The sequence below is a fragment of the Xyrauchen texanus genome, chromosome 31, assembly GCF_025860055.1.
Source record: "Xyrauchen texanus isolate HMW12.3.18 chromosome 31, RBS_HiC_50CHRs, whole genome shotgun sequence".
Taxonomy (NCBI): domain Eukaryota; kingdom Metazoa; phylum Chordata; class Actinopteri; order Cypriniformes; family Catostomidae; genus Xyrauchen; species Xyrauchen texanus.
The window spans coordinates 35,716,412-35,739,877 of NC_068306.1; the positions used below are offsets into that span (position 1 = coordinate 35,716,412).

At 39.6% G+C, this 23,466-nt stretch overlaps 1 protein-coding gene across 2 annotated transcripts in view; it reads right to left on the minus strand.

The window, feature by feature from the left end:
- Nucleotides 1-2,044: 2,044 nt before the first annotated feature.
- LOC127625387 (serine/threonine-protein kinase 32A-like) overlaps nucleotides 2,045-23,466 on the minus strand; it is a 102,934-nt gene continuing 81,512 nt past the window's right edge. For both annotated transcript variants that reach the window (XM_052100661.1, XM_052100662.1), the window contains 7 exons: nucleotides 18,582-18,671; nucleotides 15,315-15,418; nucleotides 14,824-14,940; nucleotides 10,875-11,000; nucleotides 10,461-10,589; nucleotides 7,728-7,792; nucleotides 2,045-2,842 (listed from right to left, as the gene is read on the minus strand). In XM_052100661.1, the coding sequence (XP_051956621.1) occupies nucleotides 2,725-2,842; nucleotides 7,728-7,792; nucleotides 10,461-10,589; nucleotides 10,875-11,000; nucleotides 14,824-14,940; nucleotides 15,315-15,418; nucleotides 18,582-18,671 (749 nt within the window). In that variant the 3' untranslated portion in view covers nucleotides 2,045-2,724. The remainder of the gene's footprint in view (nucleotides 2,843-7,727; nucleotides 7,793-10,460; nucleotides 10,590-10,874; nucleotides 11,001-14,823; nucleotides 14,941-15,314; nucleotides 15,419-18,581; nucleotides 18,672-23,466) is intronic.

Sequence of the window (23,466 nt, forward strand, 5' to 3'; positions counted from 1 at the left end):
ATGGTTCCAAAAACAAAAAAAACATCCAGTTAGGGGCAGTTCTGTAGACGGAAACACCTTGTTGATGAGACAGGTCAACAGAGAATGGCCAGACTGTATCAAAATCGCAAAGTCTACGGTAACTCAGATAACACCCTGTACAATTATGGAGAGAAGAATATTATCTCAGAATGCTATTCTGAGATGCGGGTTGACTCTGTCTTGCTGGCACGAGAGGGACCTACACAATATTAGGCAGGTGGTTTTAATGTTGTGGCTGATCGGTGTATAAATATATATAAATATATATATATATATATATATATATATATATATATATATATATATATATATATATAAGATGCCCCATGGCTTTGGGCATCAAACGTTTTTTCTCTAATTTAATATCAAGTCATTAATAGTCATGTAAATTACATGTTTTTTTTTAAATAAACAATGTCATTTCAAATGAACAATTAGAACAAAGGAATAGTTCACCCAAAAATTAAAATTCTCTCATCATTTACTTATCCTCATGCCATCCCGGATGTGTATAACTTTCTTTCTTATGCAGAACACAAATGAAGATTTTTAGAACAATATCTCAAAATCTTGGTTCATAAATCACCACCTTTGACCAGCCCCAACCAATAGGTGGCTGAATGTGAAAGTGATAATCACTTCCACATTCAATGTGTTCATTAACGGACTTAAAATGGATCTGTTTTGTCATCTTCTTCCAACTGTTATCATTTTTAGCCTTGTAAAATAACAATCCAATCAGAAGGCGTTGTCAAACTAGTGACGAATAGAGAACTTTTGTCCAATCATTTGATGTCTAATTCAACAGTAAGTAACTGATATACAGTATGCAGTGACAATATTTTGGGGATTTATTTTAATTTATTCATTGCTATGAAATTAATATCTCACACAGAGTGTGCATTGTCTGTATTATCACCTTGTATAATCTATCTATCTATCTATCTATCTATCTATCTATCTATCTATCTATCTATCTATCTATCTATCTATCTGTCTGTCTGTCTGTCTGTCTGTCTGTCTGTCTGTCTGTCTATCTATCTATCTATCTATCATTTTGTCATGTTTAAGTTAAATATATTTATTATATTGCTATCTGTTATACTTCATAAAACAAAAAAAGATGTTGCATGACCTGCCACTAGAAGGGGATATTGTAGCACTCTGGGCAAATAGGAAAAACTGGGAATGAGATTTCAGGTGATTAACCTTTATACATTTAGATATATATATATATATATATATATATATATATATATATATATATATATATATATATATATTTATTTAGATATTTTAACAGAAAAACAATACAAAAATAATAAAAAATATAATTTTTGCCCTAATATCAAAGGTCTTACTAGAAAAAAAATAATTATGATCCAACAGGAATTTTCTTGATAAAAAACATGATTGTGTCTGGTAACATGTGCATGTAAAATGGCTAGAGATAACATTTTAGCTTAGCGTAAAGCTGACAATTTACACAAGGTTTATTTCTATTTCTTCTGCTGCAAACTTACTTCAAACTTACTTCTCTGTCTGCTCGTATGAATGTAACACATCATAAGAAAGTGTTTCACCGTTGTTCAAATGCACTTTGGATCACATCATTAATATGTGTAAATATTTTCCATCTGAAAGGACTAAATATTAAATGAAACAAATTACAAGAAAATGCAAAGTAATCTCTTCAGTAATCAAAATACTTTTTGAATGTAACTGTATTCTAAATACTAATTATTTAAATTGTAACTGTAGTGGAATACAGTTACTTATATTTAGTATTTTTAAATATGTATTCCTGTTACATGTATTTTGTTACTCCCCAGCCCTGTATATATATATATATATATATTTATTTTCTCTAAACAAATCTACTATACAATTAAATTGATCTGCCAAATACACTTCAGTTGAAAACACGTAATTAACTTGACCTAAAACATCAACATCAGATTGCAGTGTTTAACAAATGATCCAGAAACAGCCTCAGTGAATATTGTCAGATGATGCTATTAAAGTATTTTATTACAGTATCTGTACTGTGCAATTGTGGTTTAGACAAAATCTTCTACAGCTACACAATGATATCCAGCTATGAATCTCCAAAATGCTGCAGGTCTGACAAGCCAAACAAATGAATAAACACAATGAATGAATGTATATGCAGCACTTTAAGGTTCACATTTACATATTCTTACACTATAGTCACATAGGCATAATGATGCAAAATATAATTTGCATTCTATTCTATGCATTTGTGTGTTAACAAGAGCAGCTTTATAAATAACAGAGAAATTCTTGAGCATTAAATCTTCATGTGCCTCCAAGCGCATTAGTGAATTCCATCAAACTAGTAAGGCACACAATTAAATGATGGTTGTATTGTCTCTAGGTTAAAAAAATAATCATTATTCAATTACTTTTTCTTCAGTTTATTTATTTGTGATTGTGTAGTATTCAGTCTATGCTAGTTTTTAATTTAAAAATGTCAGTTCTTTGTTCTAGGCTTAATGCATGGGGTCACACCGGGTTCACATACCCCTAAGTCCTGAGTTTCTATGACATTCCTGTGTCTATGTTTTCCCTCTTCTGTATGTATTTCTCATGCATTTCTTTGGAGTCCATGGAAGCTGCAGTGGGCCATGCTCCGCTGTTAGCTTAGATTGAAGGAAAGTTTGGTGTCCCTCTATCCCAATGCTAACTTGATGAACATGGAGCTGTAGACATGTTGTTGTTCTGTCCATCTTGAATGGTTTTGTGCGTCTCCTCTGTTTTGAGGTTGCTTGTCTCAGAGTCAGCTTTGGTTTTTCTTGATCTCCAAAACAAAGGCAGGAAAAAATGTTAGTTAATAAAAAGTTTCACATTACAGGAAATATTTACATATCACATGTGGTATCAGCATATATTATGGTAAAAGACTGATACGTTGTCATGAATTTATATAAAAATAATTTGCAGTTTTCTTTTAAAATAAATTTCAAGGAGTTAAGTTGTTAGTCAAGTCAAGTCAAGTGGTTTTTATTGTCGTTCAACCATATACAGTTAGTATACAGTACACAGCGAAACGAGACAACGTTCCTCCAGGACCATGGTGCTACATAAAACAACATAGGACAAACACAGAACCACATGAGACTACACAACTAAATAACATACCTATATAAAGTGCACGTGCAAACGTGTGCAAAAAGTACGGGACAGTACAATAAATTACTAACAATGAACAGGACAATAGGCACAGTGAGAGACAGTGCAGCGCCGATCAGTACACAGTAGTTCAAAAGATGAAAGTTTCTAAATATGACTATGCCATATATAATTCTATGCACATAGCAGTTATTGAGGTAGCAGCCAGTTATAAAGTGACAAAATTAAAGTGCAACTCAGGACGTGTGTGTGTGTGTCAAACCAGTCTCTGAGTATTGAGGAGTCTGATGGCTTGGGGCAAGAAGCTGTTACACAGTCTGACCGGGAGGACCCGAATGCTTCGGTACCGCTTGCCAGACGGCAGGAGGGTGAAGAGTTTGTGTGAGGGGTGTGTGGGGTCATCCACAATGCAGTGTTTTTTGTAAATGTCTTTGATGGAGGGAAGAGAGACCCCGATGATCTTCTCAGCTGTCCTCACTATCCTCTGAAGGGCTTTGCGGTCCGAAACGTTGCAAGTCCCAAACCAGGCAGTCATGCAGCTGCTCAGGATGCTCTCAATAGTCCCTCTATAGAATGTAGTGAGGATGGGGGGTGGGGGATGTGCTTTCCTCAGCCTTCGAAGAAAGTAGAGACGCTGCAGGGCTTTCTTGATAATAGAGCTGGTGTTGAGGGACCAGGTGAGGTTCTCCGCCAGGTGAACACCAAGGAATTTGGTGCTCTTGACGATCTCCACAGAGGAGCCATCGATGTTCAGCGGAGAGTGGTCACTCTTTGCTCTCCTAAAGTCAACAACCATCTCTTTTGTTTTGTCGACATTGAGGGACAGGTTGTTGGCTCTACACCAGTCCGTTAGCCACTGCACCTCCTCTCAGTATGCTGACTCGTCGTTCTTGCTGATGAGACCCACCACGGTCGTGACATCGGCGAACTTAATGATGTGATTCGAGCTGTGCATTGCTGCACAGTCAAGTGAAGAGCAGTGGACTGAGCACACAGCCCTGGGGGGCCCCAGTACTCAGTGTGGTGGTGGTTGAGATGCTGTTGCCGATCCGGACTGACTGAGGTCTCCCAGTCAGGAAGTCCAGGATCCAGTTGAAGAGGGAGGTGTCCAGGCCCAGCAGGTTCAGCTTTCCAATCAGGTGCTGGGGAATGATTGTGTTGAATGCTGAGCTGAAGTCTATGAACAGCATTCAAACGTATGAGTTATTTTTATCTAGGTGGGTGAGGGCCAGATGGAGGGTGGTGGCGATGGCATCATCTGTTGAACGGTTTGGATGATACACAAACTGCAGTGGGTCTAGTGAGGGGGGAAGCTGGGTCTTAATGTGCCTCATGACGAGCCTCTCGAAGCACTTCATGATGATGGATGTGAGTGCGACGGGACGGTAGTCGTTGAGGCAGGACACTGAAGACTTTAGGGATGATGTTGGTGGCCTTGAAGCACGTTGGAACGACGGTGTTGCTAAGAGAGATGTTGAAGATGTCGGTAAGAACATTTGCCAGCTGGTCTGCACATCCTCTGAGCACTCTGCCAGGAATGTTGTCTGGTCCAGCAGCCTTCCGTGGGTTGACTCTACATAGAGTTTTCCTCACATCAGCCGTGGTAAGACAGAGCACCTGGTCGTTCGGAGGAGGGGTGGACTTCCACGCCACCACGTCATTCTGCACTTCAAACCAAGCGTAGAAGTCAATCAGCACATCTGGAAGGGAGGCATCCTTGTTACAGGCAACTGATGTTGTCCTATAGTTGGTGATGGCCTGGATGCCCTGCCACATGCGCCACGTGTCACTGCTGTCCTGGAAGTAACTGTGGATTCTCCAGCTAATTAACTAATGAAACAGCAACCAAGTCGCTGAATAAGAAGCTCCATGATAATTGCCTTAAAACATGATCATAATAAAAGGTATATATATGAATAAATGTATTATAATAAACATATTATAATATTATCCATCTATCCATCCATCTTCTATAGCCACTCTATAGGGTCACAGGTAGTGCTGGTGCCTGTCCCAGCTGTCTTGTGCCGAAGGCAGGAAAACACCCAAGAGAGGTGGTCAGTCCATCACAGGGCTTATTATAATATTATGTCAAGTCAAGTCAAGTCAATTTTATTTGTATAGCGCCTTTCACAACACACATCGTTTCAAAGCAGCTTTACAGAAGATCAGCATTAACAGACAATAAAACTGTAATGTCTATAATGTTGATGAATCATCATTGTGTAATTTAGATAAAATACGATTCTTAATCGTGTTTAAAAATAATGAAATAATAATTGTATTAATAACCCCAGTGAGCAAGCTGTAGGCGACTGTGGCAAGGAACACAAAACTCCATAAGATGTTGATTAATGGAGAAAAATAACCTTGGGAGAAACCAGACTCACTGTGGGGGCCAGTTCCCCTCTGACTAACATCATGAATATAATGCCAATATTACTTATGTATAGTTAAAATCAGGGTTTAAAATTATTAAACTAAGTAAGGGTTAAGGGTCAGTGTTTAAACAACGATTGTGTTTGAACTGTAAGATTAATGACCAATGTCTTTGAATTCCATCCTGGATTAATTGCAGAAGTTCACATAGATGCAATTGTCCATGTTAATTGGCTGATGAAGGCTTTTGTTGGCAATAGTTAGTCTATGCATTCCATTTCAAGATCGTAGTACTTCAACAGACCGAGGTGATGCAGGTTGGAGTTGGCATCAGTTCATCCTCTGAAGTCCATCATAATAGACTGAAGTGATATATGGCTGGCACCGGCTGCATTTAGTCATCGTCATTCAGCGACATGTAGCAGTGTTATGTTATATATATATATTTTAATTAGTGTATGTTCCTTGACTAATAATGAACTGGACTTCTTAAGTGTACACAAAGTATGACCTTTTAAAAAATAAAAATAATACAAATAAATAAATAAATATATATATATATATATATATATATATATATACTGTATATATAATATATAATCTACCACATTTAAAATACTTACTATTAAATACTTACTACTAAAATACTATACTCGAGATTGCACAATGTTTTGATATTTCTCCTGAAAGTGACTTGAATTTTACATTTGTTTCATTTATTTTGTTATTGGTTTGATAAATGTAGATTACTTTAATTATATTTTGGAGTGATTTTAAGTAAGAACTTGTTCAATTTGAGTAAAAGGAAAGGGCAATATACATTTAGTAATCAACCAAATTAGATGACGCGTGGTGTAAAGTTACGATAGCTGCGGTGCAGAAATTACTTTTAACATGGGACGATGAGGAAACATTTAGAAAATCTATTTTAAGTGACTACTACTAACAGAAACGCATGTTGTAATACTAATATATGTCATGCTTGGGTGGGGACAAAAAGTAAACTTTACGGTGCAGCCGTCTTGACAAGCGTTCAGGATGCTTTCGCTTCAAGTGTTCGTTCATGCCAGTTCTACTGCTGTGATAAGCCATTTACAATTTGCTTAGCTTACACAGCACCACATTGTTGGGTCTCAGGCTAAAATACTCCAATGCTTCAGATGACCGTGGGCAAGTTTTTTTTTATCTGCAGCTTGTTCTTTGGAGAATCCATGCTTAAACCGGGTGCTGCCATTTTAATTATTCCATTGCGACGCACCGACGCGTGTTATGCAAATCGACGTATTTATGTAATCGATGACGTCGATGAATCGTCCCAGCCCTACCACTTACACTTATTGAACTATCTATTAAATGCAAAGTCCAAACTTAACCAAACTTGGTAAATTTCAAAGCAAAGACTTTTGAGGATTCACAACAAATTTTGTCAAATTCTGCCAATAAAGGTCACTATATCTAAAAAAAAAAAACATAACTCTGCAACTGTTGCATAAAGGAAGCTGAAACTTGTCATGCAACTTCTTTGGTTCAAGAGCTAACATATCCTTAAATTATCCATTGATACATTGACAAAAATTGCTGCCAGCAGCCAATACATTTTTGGCAGCTAATAACTTAAATTGTGAAAGGCTAATAATTATGAAATTTTATATAACAATAACATGATGCTGCTATAATGAGCCAAATTATGTTTTTGGTAATACTCCGGAATGGTCAGGACTAGAATGAAAAATTATTTCTAAAGGAAATTTCCTCCAGTGATGCCAAATCAATCAAATGGATGTGGATTTCCATTTCCGGCAAAAAAATAAATAAATAAATAAAACAAACAAACAATAAAAAAACAAACAAACAAAAAAAACCACTAAAATTGAGCTCCTCTGTTTTGAACAGCACGTCAAATATGTTTACCTTAATACCTTCCAGGACTATATAATAATTGCAGCTAAAGGCTATATTCTCAGTTGTTTTGATACTCTCGGATAAGGTGCATCTGAAAGTCTAAATCTATTTAGGTGAGACTGTTTAGTACAAAACCTGCCACCTAGTTTCATTCAATCCAAAAACACCTTGGGTACTGATGTATTAAGCTGCATGTGCATTATAGACAGATTTTTAAATAAGAGTGAGATGTCCCATAACAGATTTTTAGTACAACCAGAATGTTTTCTTACTTTTCTCTGTTGAAGACGATGAAGTCTCTTTTGACACTCTCCAAGCGCTGTTGGATTAACCCATTCTGTAAAATCCAAAGTAAATTCAGAGTTTATACATTTTAAATACTTTAATGTGATTGGCTGAAGAAGGTAGGGCAACAAAAGTAATTGTAGCCAAAATGACAGATTTTTTAGTTTAGTCATGAAACTATTTGTGGCCCAAGCTGATAAGTCCTTTGAACATTTAATCTGTTAAACTTGCATACTCTTTCTTTGTCTAACATTAAAATGCCTCAGTCATTTGTAGGTGAGCCAGTTTCACTGCAGCACTCTACTAGAGTTTTTTTCACCCAAGCACCAATTGTCTAGATCTGCATCAAGGGGATTGTATGTATGTCTAATTGTGCAGCAGCAATATCTTCCAGTACATACTTGACATATTTAGGCATATTCTAGCAGTAGCAAGTCTTCTTGAAATTAAATAAGAAATGAGAGGCTGTGTTTTGTGGTGATTATTGTGTTTATATGATTATTTCCACCAAGTCATACAGTTCAGTAGCCTAACTGGAGGCTGTTTACAGATGATAAGTTACATAGTGACTAGCTGCATTAACATATAGAACTAGAACAAGTAGTAACAGGTGTGTGTTTATCTTTTTTGAAAGCAGCCCATGAATCAGAATGTAGAGTTGGACATATCAGTCTTATTGAGTAACATTAATATGTTTAGCTGTGAAGAAATCTTGTACAAGCTCTTCCACAGTGTTGTGTTGTTTTTTCAGGTCAATAGTGCTATAGTGCAGTTGTGTCAGATAAGTGAAGTGTAATCAGATTGACTGAAGCTTCCAGAATGAACTTTCAATGCATGTCCAGAAAATGAGACTACACGTGCTACAACAGCAGGATGCCAAAAGCCCAGAGAAAAAAAGACAAAACAGCAGAAAGAGGCCCCAGATAGCTGTGAATATGCACAAATTAATGTAAAGCAACAAGAAAAGAGATGTGATGCACAGACAAGGTGTTTGCTGGCATTATAAATGTGTGTAGTCATGACTTTGGGTGTCATTAGACATCAGCAGTAGTGTTGTTTAGTGCTTACTTGAGCAACCCCAGCCATGCAACTGCAGGATTTAAACAAGCAAGCACAGATATTTCCTTGAGTAAGCGTGACTAATGCTTAGTGTGCTACTATTGAGCAGAAGGCATTTATCTGACATTCATACACCATCTAATAACAGAGCTGTTTGAAACTTAATCACACACTGCAGATGAATACACATTACATTGTTTGATATTTTACAGAGGAGAATCTAACAGTATATACCATATGTAGACAGCCACTGCTTATTCTATTATTAGAGGCCAAGTACTGAAGGTGCCGTGCCTCTATTGTATCTGTTATTGTTGTTCATTTTCTTAGTATTATTAAACTTAATATAACTCTTGTAGTCTAAGGCAGCCCATAGATCCACATGGTATTATATTCTGCAAGCTGGCACACTTGTAGGGAAGAGTCTGAAACTTCCTTGTGGCAAATTTGGAGTCTCTTACTCAAACCCTCTAGCGCCACCAACAGTATTAATTTGCATGTTAATTTCTGCATATAACTTTTCAACTGAATGTCCAAGAAACAAAATTATTTTTTCCTCTTATTTTCCTTTTTACTATGGGTCATGCTGAGTTGAATGGACACTGGTCAAGAAATTGACCAAACCGTTCTCATGCATCGCACCATTGAATTTGCCAACAAGATACCAAAAAGGATCCATTGATATTGTTTTTTTTTTCAGTATGACCTGGTGCAGTAAAAGTACACTGATTCCATTAGAATTAAAAACGTGATCACAGGCACTGAGAACAAGCTTCAGTTGGTAAAGCTGAGCTAGTATTACCATCTACCTGAATGGCCTAAATTCACTTGTCATTCATTGATCCTCACTGCTTCAGAAAACGATCAAGTACAACACTAATTTGCCTCCACATTCATTCATTCATTCACTCATTCATAACCTTCTCCACACAAACACATCTATCCAGATTCAATTACTCGTTAATTTAACAGCATTGTTTCACTGTTCATTCATTCATGCATTCATTCATTCATTCAATACCACAAACTCACCCATGTAAATTGATTCATTCAACACCATATTCACTCACACACACATCCAGATTCATTCATTCATTCATCTTTCAACGGCAAACATACAAACATTTAAATATTCATTAATTAATCTTTCCACCTTAGATTAATTAATTCATAGCCTTCTCCACATAAAAACATATGCAGTTTCATTCATGCATGCTTGCATTCATCCTTTCATTCATTCAATAGCACAAACACACTAATACAAATGAAAACCACACATACCAAACATATTCATTAATTTCATTAATTCATACACACACCATGAATTAATTCATTCATAGCCTTTTCTACAGATACAAACCTATGCTATGCTAAGATACAATCAAATCTTAGATAGATAGACAGACAGATAGATGTTTTAGAACATAGCATGGCGTTGCTAGCATGTTTTAGCATGTTTCAGTACTTAGCTAGGCATTGCTAACACATTTTAGCATTTTGTTAACATGTTGCTAACATGTTTTAGTGTTTCATGACCAAGAAGGAAATCTCAGTTCATTTCAAGGTTGTATTTGGTAGAGTATTACAAAGGTAAATTAGATTTGTCATGACTGTACAAGGTGTGAAAATATGGAGAAAGGTTACTCTAGGTAATATGTTACCTGTGGAGATCCATCAGAGCCATTCTCTATCGTCTTCCTCGCCAACCTCTTCTTCTTCTTATGCAGTGGTTTGGATTCAAGTATCATCTCCTCCAGCTCAAATGCGGGGTCACAGTTGAGTCTCTGCCTCTGAAATCAAAAAAACATTTTTTATATATAAAATGTTATTTTACTGTGCTCACGTGATCTGTGTGACTGCATGTTTATATCTGTATACTGTATTCTTTTCTTTTTACTGTGTGGCTAAATGTGGCTAACCAATATCTCTCTTTAAGTGCAACAAAACTCCTGGTGGTTTTATAACATATCCATATCCAGGTGCAAATCATTCATTTGGAATGTTTGTCCCCAGTGTGTCAAACATATGCATGTATCTGTATTTACAGTGTGTAGGTGTGTGTTGTCTATACTCACATTAGGGAGAAAGCCTGGTGGGATTTGTTTGTTCAGCACAGCGTCCCAGTTAACATCAGAGAATAAGTCCATTTCCTGGATCTCCGACAGACAGGAAATCCTCTTCTGAGCAGCTACACACAATAGCTGACAACAGCAGAACATAGGCTTTACTGTGCAATCATTCTTTGATTAATTTTATTCAATTTAAGCTACACTATGTACATTTTGGCCCTCTAGCAGTTGAAGCATAGAACTGCAAGTTACTTGTGGTGGAAAATTGTTTTGGTATTCACATGAGTTGGGCTTTGGCTCTGCTCTTCTGCGCAGATGAATCTGATGGTTAGAGGTGCACCAGTGTAACCATGGTTACAGGTGATCATTAGGGTGGAAAATCAAGGTGCATTTCAATGCATCGATTATGAAATTTAAGAATAGATTATCATTATAAATTAATACCCAATGTGTCCATCTCATATTACACGAACCTTCACGCAATAGACATAAGCGGAGCACACAAAATTAAATGTGAAGAAAGCTCACTTTGAAATAAAAAAATGTTATGCAGTCGAGTTCACCCCACTAACATTTATAAGATAAAATTAATGGATGGATGGACATAGATAGATTGATCAGCTATCTATCTATGTCTGAACTACCCTTGTGTAGTTCTTTCAGCCTTGGCTTGGTGTACTTGCAGGAGAGCCATGGCGTGCAGGGCGGAGGCGGCTTGTCCAACAGCACCATAGGCCTTGGCCGTCAGGGACGAAGTGAACCTACAGGCTCTGGAAGGGAGCTTCGGGCGCCCGCGCCATGTGGCGGCGCTCTGCGGGCATAGGTGCACCACGAGCGCCTTATCCACTGGGGGCATCGCCGAGTAGCCCCTGGCTGCCCCACCATCGAGGGCATTGAGAGTGGGGGAGCTGAAAGATCAGGACTGGGCAGTGAAAGGTGCCTATCACGACCGTGTCAGCTCCTCATCCTGTGACTGTGTGACCACACCCGAAGGGGGAAGCCCAGCGGAGGTTTCCGTGTCTGACTGGACGAGACCGCTCTCCGATGCTGCGCTCGAAAGCTCATCACTTTTGCGGGCACCGAACAAGAGGTCGAACTTGCCCTGAGACGAGGCGGCGCACTCATCCGGAACCTACCCGGAGCAAACGAGCGTGCTGGGGAATGGGAGGTCCATGGGGATTTACCTGGCAGAGGTGGTCCCATTGGGGTCCCCAAATTGCACCCAGTGCTGGCTGCGCTGGCCTCATGCCCGTAGGTAGAAGGACCGAGGCGAGGAGCCGCTGGGGTGGTGTGCTATCATACAAACGACTGTAAATAGCATTACAAAAGTTGAGGCCGAACACATGGCCTATGCGTGGTCCCATTATAAATACTTTACGTGCGCTCTTGCGTCACTATGTCGGTTACAAACCTCACACTAAAAGGAGTTTTATGAGTTTTTAAGAGAGTTTTTTTTTAGGCGACACGAATCCGAATCCCGAATATTTAACTCTGTGGTGCGGTGTTTTATGAAGTCAAACAGCCATCCTAACATGTCCAAAATGATTGGATTTCCATAGCTAGTTGCAGCATCTCTGCTGCGGACGCCTTTCCATTTTATCATGGCTCCGACAATTCGGTCCCGTAGTTGTTTCCATTTTCTCTTTACAGTGTCATTAACAGAATTTAGAGAAGCTGCAATTTCTTGCCAAGCATTTTCAATCACTGTGTTATTCGAATGGAGAGGGAACGAAGGGTCGTAAATATGTTTGTATAATCTAACTTGTTCAGCAAGACTCTCCTCATATTGCTGCTCCGTCATGACAGTTGTTGACTGAAAACAGAAAATCAGCTCTAGCACCCCTTGGGGCAATGAAGAGAATGCAGCACGTACTTGCATTGGGTTATGAATTGAACGCTGAATTGAGGAATCGTGATTGCGTAGCAAGGTGCGTCTGCGTTCGTGTACTTGCGTGAATTATGTTTAGGCCTTTAGGCAACGATGAAATAGACATAATGATTGCTAGTCATATCAGATAAAGTAAAATGGTGGAAACTATTATAAATTAGCAGGCAAATAGACTAAGTAACTGGTTTAGAGATTGCCATTGTTACCAGCATAAAGTACATTTTTTCCCATTGTCCTTCCTTTCTCGAAAATTAAATTGAAAACACTGCAGCACCACAATCCATAATAAAATGCCTCGTTAGAGTGGCTAAAGCTATCTAATGAACTACTGCACTAAGAGAGCTACCTGGCTAATAAATTAACTTACCTGTCGAGCAAGAAAATGCCATGGGTCGGTTTTAAATCTTTTAAGAACTCTGAAAAGCCAATCTGATGTAGTTTTGTTTTTTATTTTGGGCTCTGTCACTTTCCCTTTTTGCTTGCAGACTCTTTTCGGTTCGAGGTTTCTTTATTTTGAAAATGGGTGATTCCCCAGAGGCCTTTTGAAACGATATATATTAAATGTTGCTCATTTATTGTGGCTACCAGCTTTCAGCTTCAAACAACTACTACACCTATCACTGCACACATACACATGCTGTAGTACCTATGGACCTTCTTTTCTTAATTTACGGTAAGCACGCACAGACTATATGGAAGTATGCAATTATATATCTTTTTTATATATTGACTTCTTTTTATGGAAACCCTTTTAGCAAATATTTATTTAAGTGATTAATTGTGATTAATTTAATTCATTATCCTCTCATCATGTATTAATACAATAAAAAAATATATCAGTCGACAGCCCTAGTAATTATACAACAGTTAAATTTGATCCTCTTATCTGATTGGACAAGTGCCGTTCCAAAAGTGCTGATGTTTAATATAATAGCACTGTGAGCGGAATCGAGTTGTGTGGTTTTGCCTGAAGCGAGGAGTGGGTTTTTTGAATGTCTAAACGTCCATGTTTTCTCTCGCTCCAGGATCATTTGGACCGAGTTTTTTCACCAATATTCATAATCAGGAAATGGAAAACCCAGAGTGGAACTGGAATGGAATGATTTTTGATCACTTCGAGTGTAATCACCGAAAATAGTTATGTTTCCATTCAAGTTACGAATTTTATTCATGCTCACAATTGCTTTTAAAGCTTTTTTCATTGGCAAAAAAACTATAAACGAAAATAATCTGTCAAATTGTTTCTAAAATATAAACTCTATATAAACCTTTGTTTATAAAAATGATGTATAAAAGCAATACAACAGTTGCAATCATGCTGTTGTAGTGCTACGGCCCAATCACAGCCATGCTGATATTCAGTGCAACAGCATTCTTGCTCATGTGATATTGCTTTATTAATAAAAAAAGAAGTTATGACAGCATGCAGTTGAGGTGATTAAAGGAATATTCCAGGTTAATACAAGTTAAGCTCAATCGACAGCATTTGTGGCATAATGTTGATTACCACAAAAATTTATTTGGACTCATCCATCTTTTCATTTAAAAAAAAATAAAACAATCTGTGTTACAGTAAGGAACTTAACAATGGAAGTGACTGGGGCCAATGTTTTGAGGGTTTTAAGGCAGAAATGTGAAGCTTATAATTTTATAAAACCACCTACATTCATTCCTCTATTAAACGTCATGAATTATTTGAGCTGTAATGTTGTTTAAATTATAATTTTTACATTTTTGGTGTTTGTTGACATTACATTGTCATGGCAACGAAGTTGTAAAATTGGCTATAACTTTTCACAGAAAATGTTATTAAGTGATTTTAAAACACTAAAATCATGTTAACATGCATATTGTTTATGTCTTGTGGTTATACTTTTGAAAAAGTGAGACTTTTAATGTTCAAACTTGGCCACCATTCACTTCCATTGTAAGTGCCTCACTGGAACCCAGAATTTAGCTTTTTTTAAAGAAAAATAGGGTAAAAATAGCTTTTTTGTGGTAATCAATTTTATGCCACAAATGCTGTTGTTTGACCTTAACTTGTATTGAATATACCTTTAATATTACCTGTCTTAAGAGGGATTTGATTCCTGGAGACCAGGCCACCGGGTAACACGGGGGAAGCTTGTGGAAAGCTTGCAGGATTTCATTGGCTGATGTGTTGGCACGCATGATGTATGGCCTCTAGAGAGGGAGGGTGACATCAGCCAAACAGCTGCTTTAAAGGTGTTTAATGGTAAATCACATCACTAATTAAATTGTGACAGGGTCTAAAGGTAAAGCTGAATTTTAAATGAGAAGTGCCTTTTAAATCTTTAAATCATTACATCTTGTTAAAGCGATTAAAAACAAATTACAAGTTTTCTTAAAATTGCATGATCGTTTAATTTTTAACGTTTCATTTGGGTCATCACTGGGATTATCTTTGAAAGAGTTTTGTTTGAGGTGCTTAGAAGCTAGTAAACAATGAAGGTGAGTAAACGGTGACACAATTTTTAGACTGGGGTGAACTTTCCCTCAAATACTGATCCCTAATCAGACATTTGAGATACTCTCACCTGTCCACGGAGAAGTTCATATGCAGTAATGCCTAAAGACCACCAGTCCACTGCAAACGAGTACCCTGGATGTGTTCCCTCGAATGGCTGGAACAGTTCTGGAGCTGCAATGGTAGAGAAGACAACAGCATATTATGCATGTATACATGTATGTGGATATATGAAATATTCTTTTGGTTACAGACTTTTTGTTGAACTGTAGCAGTTACAAACAGCATCTTTTCAGTAACAATTGATTTAAAGTGTATCATTCTACTTACACCAACAACATTTCTTAGTTTTGTACAATGAATGTTTACATTTTAATATTTTCTGCCCTTTTAACAAAGTTTAAAAATGGTGGTACTACCATGGTGCAGTGATGATTTATTCCATGGTATTTTTATATTTACTTAGACATCCATATTCACATACGAAGGTATTTACATGTTAGTCCAAAGTACTTCAGAGAATATCATTGTATTTTTTTGCTACTTTTTGTTAGTGAAGTTACATACACAGAATGTCTTGGGTTACTTAACTGTAACCCCTGTTCCCTGATAAAAGTGGAACGAGATGCTGCGCTGATTTAGCGCAGCTTTATCTTTAGGAGTGACCAGCTTTGAATATGTGTGCAACACGTCAATGAAATTGACAAAATGTATAGCCTCCGCCGGTGACATCATCAGGATGCGCCGGTAAAGGGGCTATAAATAGATGCGCCACAGGTGCATCATCAGGTATTTTGTATGAAGAGCAGTCCTGGGGCATCTTCAGTGTGGCAATGAAGAGCAGCATCTTGTTCCGCTTTTATCAGGGAATATGGGTTACAGTTAAGTAACCCAAGACGTTCCCTATCAAAAAGCTACACTTTGATGCTGCACTGATTTAGGGCTTTGGGAACGAGAATACCCACGCCGCCACACTGTGGATGTCTGGACCCCTTACGGTTGTGTAGTTGGGCTCACAAGAATGCGAGAGATCTCAGACATGAGCTTGTGATGTAGACTCAAAGACATAAGAGCCTGGAGTAGCATGAACATCCAAACTATAGAATCTTATGAATGTATGCGGAGAAGACCAGCCCGCCACATTACAAACATGTTGCAGAGGGACCTCTGGCCAAAGCTTTAGAGGAGGGGAGCCCTGATACCTACTGCCGAAGCTTGAACGCGTGCCTCGTAGGCCAGGGCAATAGCATCCCTCACCCAATGTGACATGGTTTGCTTGGTGGCAGCCGCCCCTTTGTTACGACCCCCATGACAAACAAATAGTTGCTCTGACTTACGCCACTGGCTAGTGTGGTGGACATAATTCTGAAGGGTGCGGGCTGGACACAGTCCGTGAAGCCTTTACTGCTCCGCTGTTATAAGCGGCAGGGAGAAGAATGCTTCAAGAGTGACCAGATGTACAGTCGAGAAAGGAACCTTAGGCAGGTAGTCATGGTGAGGGTGCAATATTGCTTTAGCCATTCCTGTGGCAAAATCTAAGCAGGATGGCAAGACGGACAGAGCCTGCAGATCCCCAATTCTTTTTAGAGAAGTAATTGCCATAAGAAAAACCATCTTGAGAGTAAGACGTTTATCAGACACTGAGAGGTTCAAAGGGGGTCTGAACCAGACCCTCAAGGACAATTGCTAAGTCCCGTGAAGGGATCCTGGTCCTAACAGGAGGTTTCAAACGCATAGCTCCATGAATGAAGTGAGCGAGCAGGGGATGTCTCTCCAAAGGCATCCCATCAATCAAGGCGTACGTTCAAGCTTCGCCAGTAGTTATCAGGGCTCACTCTACCAGAGGGGTCACCTCCTCTAAAGCCTTGGCTAGAGGTGTCCATCTGCAGCATGTTTGGGATGCAGGCTGGTCCTCTCCGCACACATTCATTAGATTTTATAGTTTGGATGTTTATGCCACTCCGGGCTCTTATGTCCTTGAGTCGACATCACAAGCTCATGTCAGAGACCTCTCGCGCTCATGTGAGCACACTACACAACCGTAAAGGTGCGTACACACTGCCAGCGACTTTGTCACTGCAGGTCGCCAGTGGCTGGCGGTGAAGTCGCTAGTGGGTGTTCCCACTACTGGTTGCCTAGTAACGTTTATAAATGACATTCACGGATGTCATTCCATTGCTGTTGACAGCGAATCTCTTTTCTTGCCACTAAAAACAAACATTTTGGAGGGAAAAGACTAAATATAAATGGAATCAGTACATAAAATGCTTTATATCAAAGATGAATGAGAAACAAGGCGTGCTGTTTGCCATAGTGGCTGTTTATCTGTGGCGTAAATGCAATTGCCGGTCTATCTGGGTCCATAAAATCCCTGCGATCTCAGAAACACCTTTCCACGCAGTATTTTTCTTAAAAATTTCTTGTACGTGGGAAGAGACATATCATAGAGCACTGGAAAATTTGTAACAGCAAGAATTAGCCTTTCATCCATCTTTCCATTACTGCAGGAGCTGAGAGAGAGAGAGAGAGAGAGGATCACGTGAGCTCTCCCGTCTTCTCTACTATTGGCTGTCGCTTCCGTTAGTCGCTCTTCATATGAATAAAGTTGAACTTGTCTCAACTTTGTCACGTCGCTGGACACGCCCACATCCAGTCACCAACGGTCGCGACAGCTCATGTCGCCGGAAGTCGCTGTGCTCTCATTGAAAATGTATGGTATGGAGTCGCTGTTGCGCGCGATTTATATTATAGAAGGACTTAAATATGGGTATGTTTCTCACCCACACTTATTTTATCGCTTCTGAAGAGATGGATTAAATCACAGGAGTCATATGGATTACTTTTATGGTGCCTTTATATGCTTTTTGCAGCATAACAAATTTGGCATCCATTGACCAAGAAATATCTTCTAAAAATCTTATTTTGTGTTCTGCAGAAGAAAAAAAGTCATACACATCTGGAAATCTCTTTTTTAGCCTTAAACCAAGATATTTTTATGAAGAAAACAAATCCAGAGCAAAACTAAACTTTACTTTAAAAGTAAAACATTTTAGCATGTAGTACCAGGGTGGATGTTTGAATGACGTTTATAAAATGATGGAAGGGAATGCGCTAACAGAGTCATGACAACGTTTCTGTAATATTAAAAAAACATATGTTTAACAAAAAAAGAAGACATTTATAATGTAAAATGAGTATTGTGTCATATTTCACAATGATAATCTAATTACATAAGCAGGATAAAAACGTTATCAAAATCTTTTCACGACTAGTGCTACCTGGGTAGAAACCACTGTTCTGTTCTAGTGTTTATTCACAGTAATATGAAAGCTCTCACCCATGTAAGGTTTTGTCCCAGCAATAGTTGTGGCTTTTAAGTCATCTTTCACAATAGCGGCAATGTTGAAATCTGTCAGGTGTGCATGACCTGCAGAGAAGATATGAATACTAAACAAAACATATACAGCACAGCATATAAAATGAGGCTGCAAGCTATACTTATGTTTTAAAACAATATAAACAAATTAAAGAGAATAACAACTTTGCTAGAAATAAAAAAATATGGTTCAGAAAAAATGGTTGTTGGCAAAAATATGACAAAAAGACAGAACAAACTGTTTGACATTGTTTGCAGATTAAATAAATAAAAAGTGAGAAGTGTGAAAATGTGTTTTAAGGGAGTTTATTTTCCAAAGATCCACAGGACAGTTGAAGAAACCCAATTACATGCCGAAACTACAGCATGGACTCAGTAGAAACTTGGCAACTTTCAAGTCTATTTCTTCCTTTCAGGCATAACAAAATGGGTTGATATGTGGGACGGTTTCTCCACTCATGCTGATAATGGGGTGACACTGCAGCAGCAGAAATTACAGGGAGTGCAGTGATACGGCCAAAGTCAACCGTTAACCTTGATAAAGATCTGCGCCGCAGGGTGTGAGGGAACTGGAGCAGGTGCTTTGTGTTTGCTGAGGTGTGTGTCTCAGGTGTGTGTGTTTGCGGTGAGACACAGAAGGAAGAAGCACCTGGGAGTATTTTTTCTAAATAAATTTATGTATACGTATCCTTATATTTCCATTTTATGCATGAATTATGACAAACTGGGTCAACTGGGTTTTTTTTCTAATTGTTTTTATCTTCCAAGATTTTTGCATTTTGCATAACATAGATTTTCAGAAATATATTAAGTGTTTGCTGTAGGACATGCATTTCAAAGTATAGTTCACCCAAAATATTAATATTCAGTAATCAATTGTAATGTTGTAGACTACAACAAAAACTTTATAAGAATTTCCCCATTAAGTTATTCTGGGCAGTGCAAAAAATTCAGGGCTGTTAATTTAATTTGTTAATTTAGTGTGATTCAAGCATGAAGTACAAGTAACTTTTTATATGCCATATCAGCAGGGAGCAGTCAGCATGCCTCAACAAACCTCAGAAGAAGCGCAGCCACAGAATCATCTCGGTTACTGTTGTAACCCCCGTACCCTGATTGAGGGTACAAGACATTGTGTTGATGTAGTGACACTATGGGTTAAACTTGAGAGCTTCATATCTTTGAGAAAAGGCCATTGAGAATTGGCGAGTAGAATTTGCATGCCACTCCCCCTGACATACGGGTATAAAAGAGAGGCTGGAATGCAGATTCATTCAAGTTTTTGCACTGAGGAGCCGAGACATGGTCCCGGCCATTACAGAGGTGTAGTTCAGCCTGTGGTAAGAGGGACACAACGTCTCGTTCCCTCCATCAGGGAATGGAGGATTTGACTGTAACCAAGATGTTCCCCTTCTGTCACTCACTCGACGTTGTGTCAATTTTTTGACACTAGGGGTCCCTATACTAAACGCCACAAACTGTGTTAAGTGAACTGCCAATGCAGGTTAAGACAAGCTACTGTGAGCGTAGGAACAGATGTACACGGCCTCCCCAGACGCCCCAAAACGTCAATTACCAACAACCCTGAGGGGGTCTCTCTAAGTTTTTCTCTCCACAGAAAATTTTATTTGGCTAGGACCTTTAAATGCTCATAAAATTCTCCAGGGAAGGCGTTCTTTTCCATTCCTATTGCAGGGCCTTGCCCCACTAAAAATGGCAGCAGACACAGCATGGCCCTTTGTTCTATAATCGAAGGGGAAACATTGAACTCGGTTTCCCAGAATGCTTCACAGCATGCCAGAATGCTTCTGGACAAATAGAGACCACGTTTTTCTAAACCTCACCATTTGGCCACAGTAGAGTAAGATTAACTTAGCTTTGTTCCAGTCGTGCAGTGTACTTAATACAACCGGTTCATTTCATTTTCACTGCGAGACAACAGTGAATTTATTTAGAAAACGGAAAAGGTGACCAGCTTCCCTTCTCAATCATTTTCTCTCAACGTTGACTACCTCCCGCATTTCTCTCGATCACCGGACCCGAGAACAACGCAGAGACGTGTCTTTTCGCTGACGAGCGTGAGACAAAGGACCGAATCCAGATTGTTTTCTCCTGACCGCTCAATGCAACAGGAATTCAAGAGACAACCCTGCTGAAATCACACAGGATTTCACAAGTAAGGCTTGATATCTGGGCAGATTTAGTTTAGAAACTGTGACTTTTCTTATAAAGCTAAATCATATATTTGATCACTGAATGTTTGATGTTTTGTTTACATTTGTATGTTAAATACGATCGCTGAATGTTTGATGTTTTGTTTACAACTGAACATTTAACTACGATCGCTGATTGCTGTTTGGATTGATGAGATCGTAATTTTTGGGGAAATGTTATTTTATTGAGTGATCTGAATTAACGATTCAATCGCGCTGTTACCAGGGTGAATCCTCTGTTAAATTGCATGAACCCCTGTTTGTTCGAGCTCTCTCTCTCTCTCTCTCTCTCTGTCTCTCTCACACACACACACTGAAATTCACGGAGCGAGCATGAATCATGTTCATACAATTAATGTATGAATCAGGCTGGTGTTTTTCAAATTCTCCCGCCTGTTTCATTCAGTTCCTTTGTGTGTCTGCTCATTATCACCCACACGTGGTATTAGCTCCAGTGTGCTGGATCTTATCCAGCCATCTTTCTTTCCCTACACCTTCAAATAATCGTTGGCTCCGCCCTTTCCAGCCTAGCCCTCCATTTTGAACTAGTTCCACACGAGGAGTTTAGTCCGCCATTTTGTGTCTTCGCTACCAAATCGAGACACACACACACACACACACACACACACACACACACACACACACACACACACACACATACAATAGCATATAGCTCCACCATTTAGTTAGGAACTCCAAATGTTTTTGTTTTATATTCATTACTTCAGTATTGTTAAATGGTTGTTGTTAGAAGCCAACTGTAACCAGATTACTGTTGGATTTGTATGGCAATAATTTGACTAACTACTTCCCTTTTTGATTATTTTGATTCAAACAAAATACTCAATCTACAGGGTAGAATTTTATGAGACTTGATCAGTCACTTACTATCATTTTTCTCTTGTCAAAGAGTGGTGACCCAAGGATAGAATTTAATGAATTAAATTCTATTATTTAATTTAATTAATAATTAATAAACATTAATTATTAATTATATCTGATAGTAAAACTGATCTAAACAACCTGTGCACCCTACACTATTCTTTCAGGGTGAAAAGACCCCACGGAGGAGGGTAAAAAAGTGGCAAATACGTCATATGAGCCTAAGGCCGCACATGGAAGAGACGTGGCGGTAGATCCTGCCCTTCGTAGGGGAGGAGCTCTACAAACGCAGTGACCATGGCAGAGAGGGCTCTGCCAAGGGAGACACGGGTCTATCGAAAAAGGGAGATTGTACCATGGAAGATACATCACAGGAGGTTACCGGGAGAACCGAGACCTGTGAAGCACTTACCCCAGTACAGGGCATGTTAGCACACGTACATGCATGGAAGAGAAGAGCGCACATCTTCATCTCATGGAGGGGAAAGACACTGTACACAAGCGGTACACCTGGCCAGCTGCCCTGTGTAACGGAATTTACCTGTTCGTACCTGAAAGAACATGGGATGAAACCGGCTCAACCCAAAGATTGTAACATCTTATGAAGGTATTGGGTGTTGCCAGCCCGCTGTTCTACAGATGTCTGCTAGAGAGGTGCCATTGGCCAGTGCCCACGAGGATGCCACACTCCTTGTGGAGTGTGCTCAAACCCGCAATGGGGTGGGCACGGACTGGTTCTGGTAGGCCAAAGCAATGGCATCCATGATCCAGTGGACAAGCCTCTGTTTGGAGACAGCGTTCCCTTTCCGCCGAAGCAGACAAAGAGCTGCTCAGAATGTCTGAAGCTCTGCATGCGGTCCAAGTAGATGAACAAAGCACGCACCGGACACAGCAACGATAAGTGCTTGCAGGCTCACCACCTGATCCCTTAAAGGGGTCATGAGAACCTTGGGCACATAGCCCAGTCGGGGTCTCAGGATCACGTGAGAGTCTTCTGGACTGAAATCTATGCACTCTTCGCTGACAGAGAATGCTTGCATGTTCCCGACCCTCTTGATGGAAGTGAGCGCGGTCAGGAGGATGGTCTTCAATGAGATGGCCTTTAACTCGACTGACTCCAGGGTCTCGAACGGGGCTCTCCACAGGAGAGGTCCCATGAGGGAAAGAGGCATGACTTAGGAGGGTTCCATTTCCTGGCACCTCTCAGGAACCTGATGATCAGGTTGTGCTTTCCGAGAGACTTACCTTCAACAGCGTCATGGTGAACCGCCCGTCCAACTTCTCTTGCAGGAAGGAAAGCACTGACATGACTGCGCACCTCTGGGGGTCTTCGCTACGAGATGAACACCACTTAACGAAGATACGCCACATAAGGGAATACAGCTGCCTTGTAGATGGAGCTCTGGCCTGAGTGATTGTGTTAACCACTGCGGGCGGTAGACCAGTTAGGTCTTCTGCGTCCCATCCAGGGACCAGACAAGGAGATTCCAGAGGTCTGGGCGTGTGTGCCAGAGGGTGCCCCATCCCTGAGAAATGTCCTTCCTCAGGGGAATTTGCCAGGGAGGTGCTGTTGCGAGAAGTGTGAGGTCCGAGAACCAGGTCTGGGAGGGCCAACACGGAGCCATGAGAATTACCTGCTCCTCATCCTCCCTGACCTTGCACAGAACCTGTGCATGTAGGCTCACTGGGGGAACACGTATTTGCGCAGCCACAGGGGCCAGCTGTGTGCCAGTGCGTCTGTACCGAGGGGA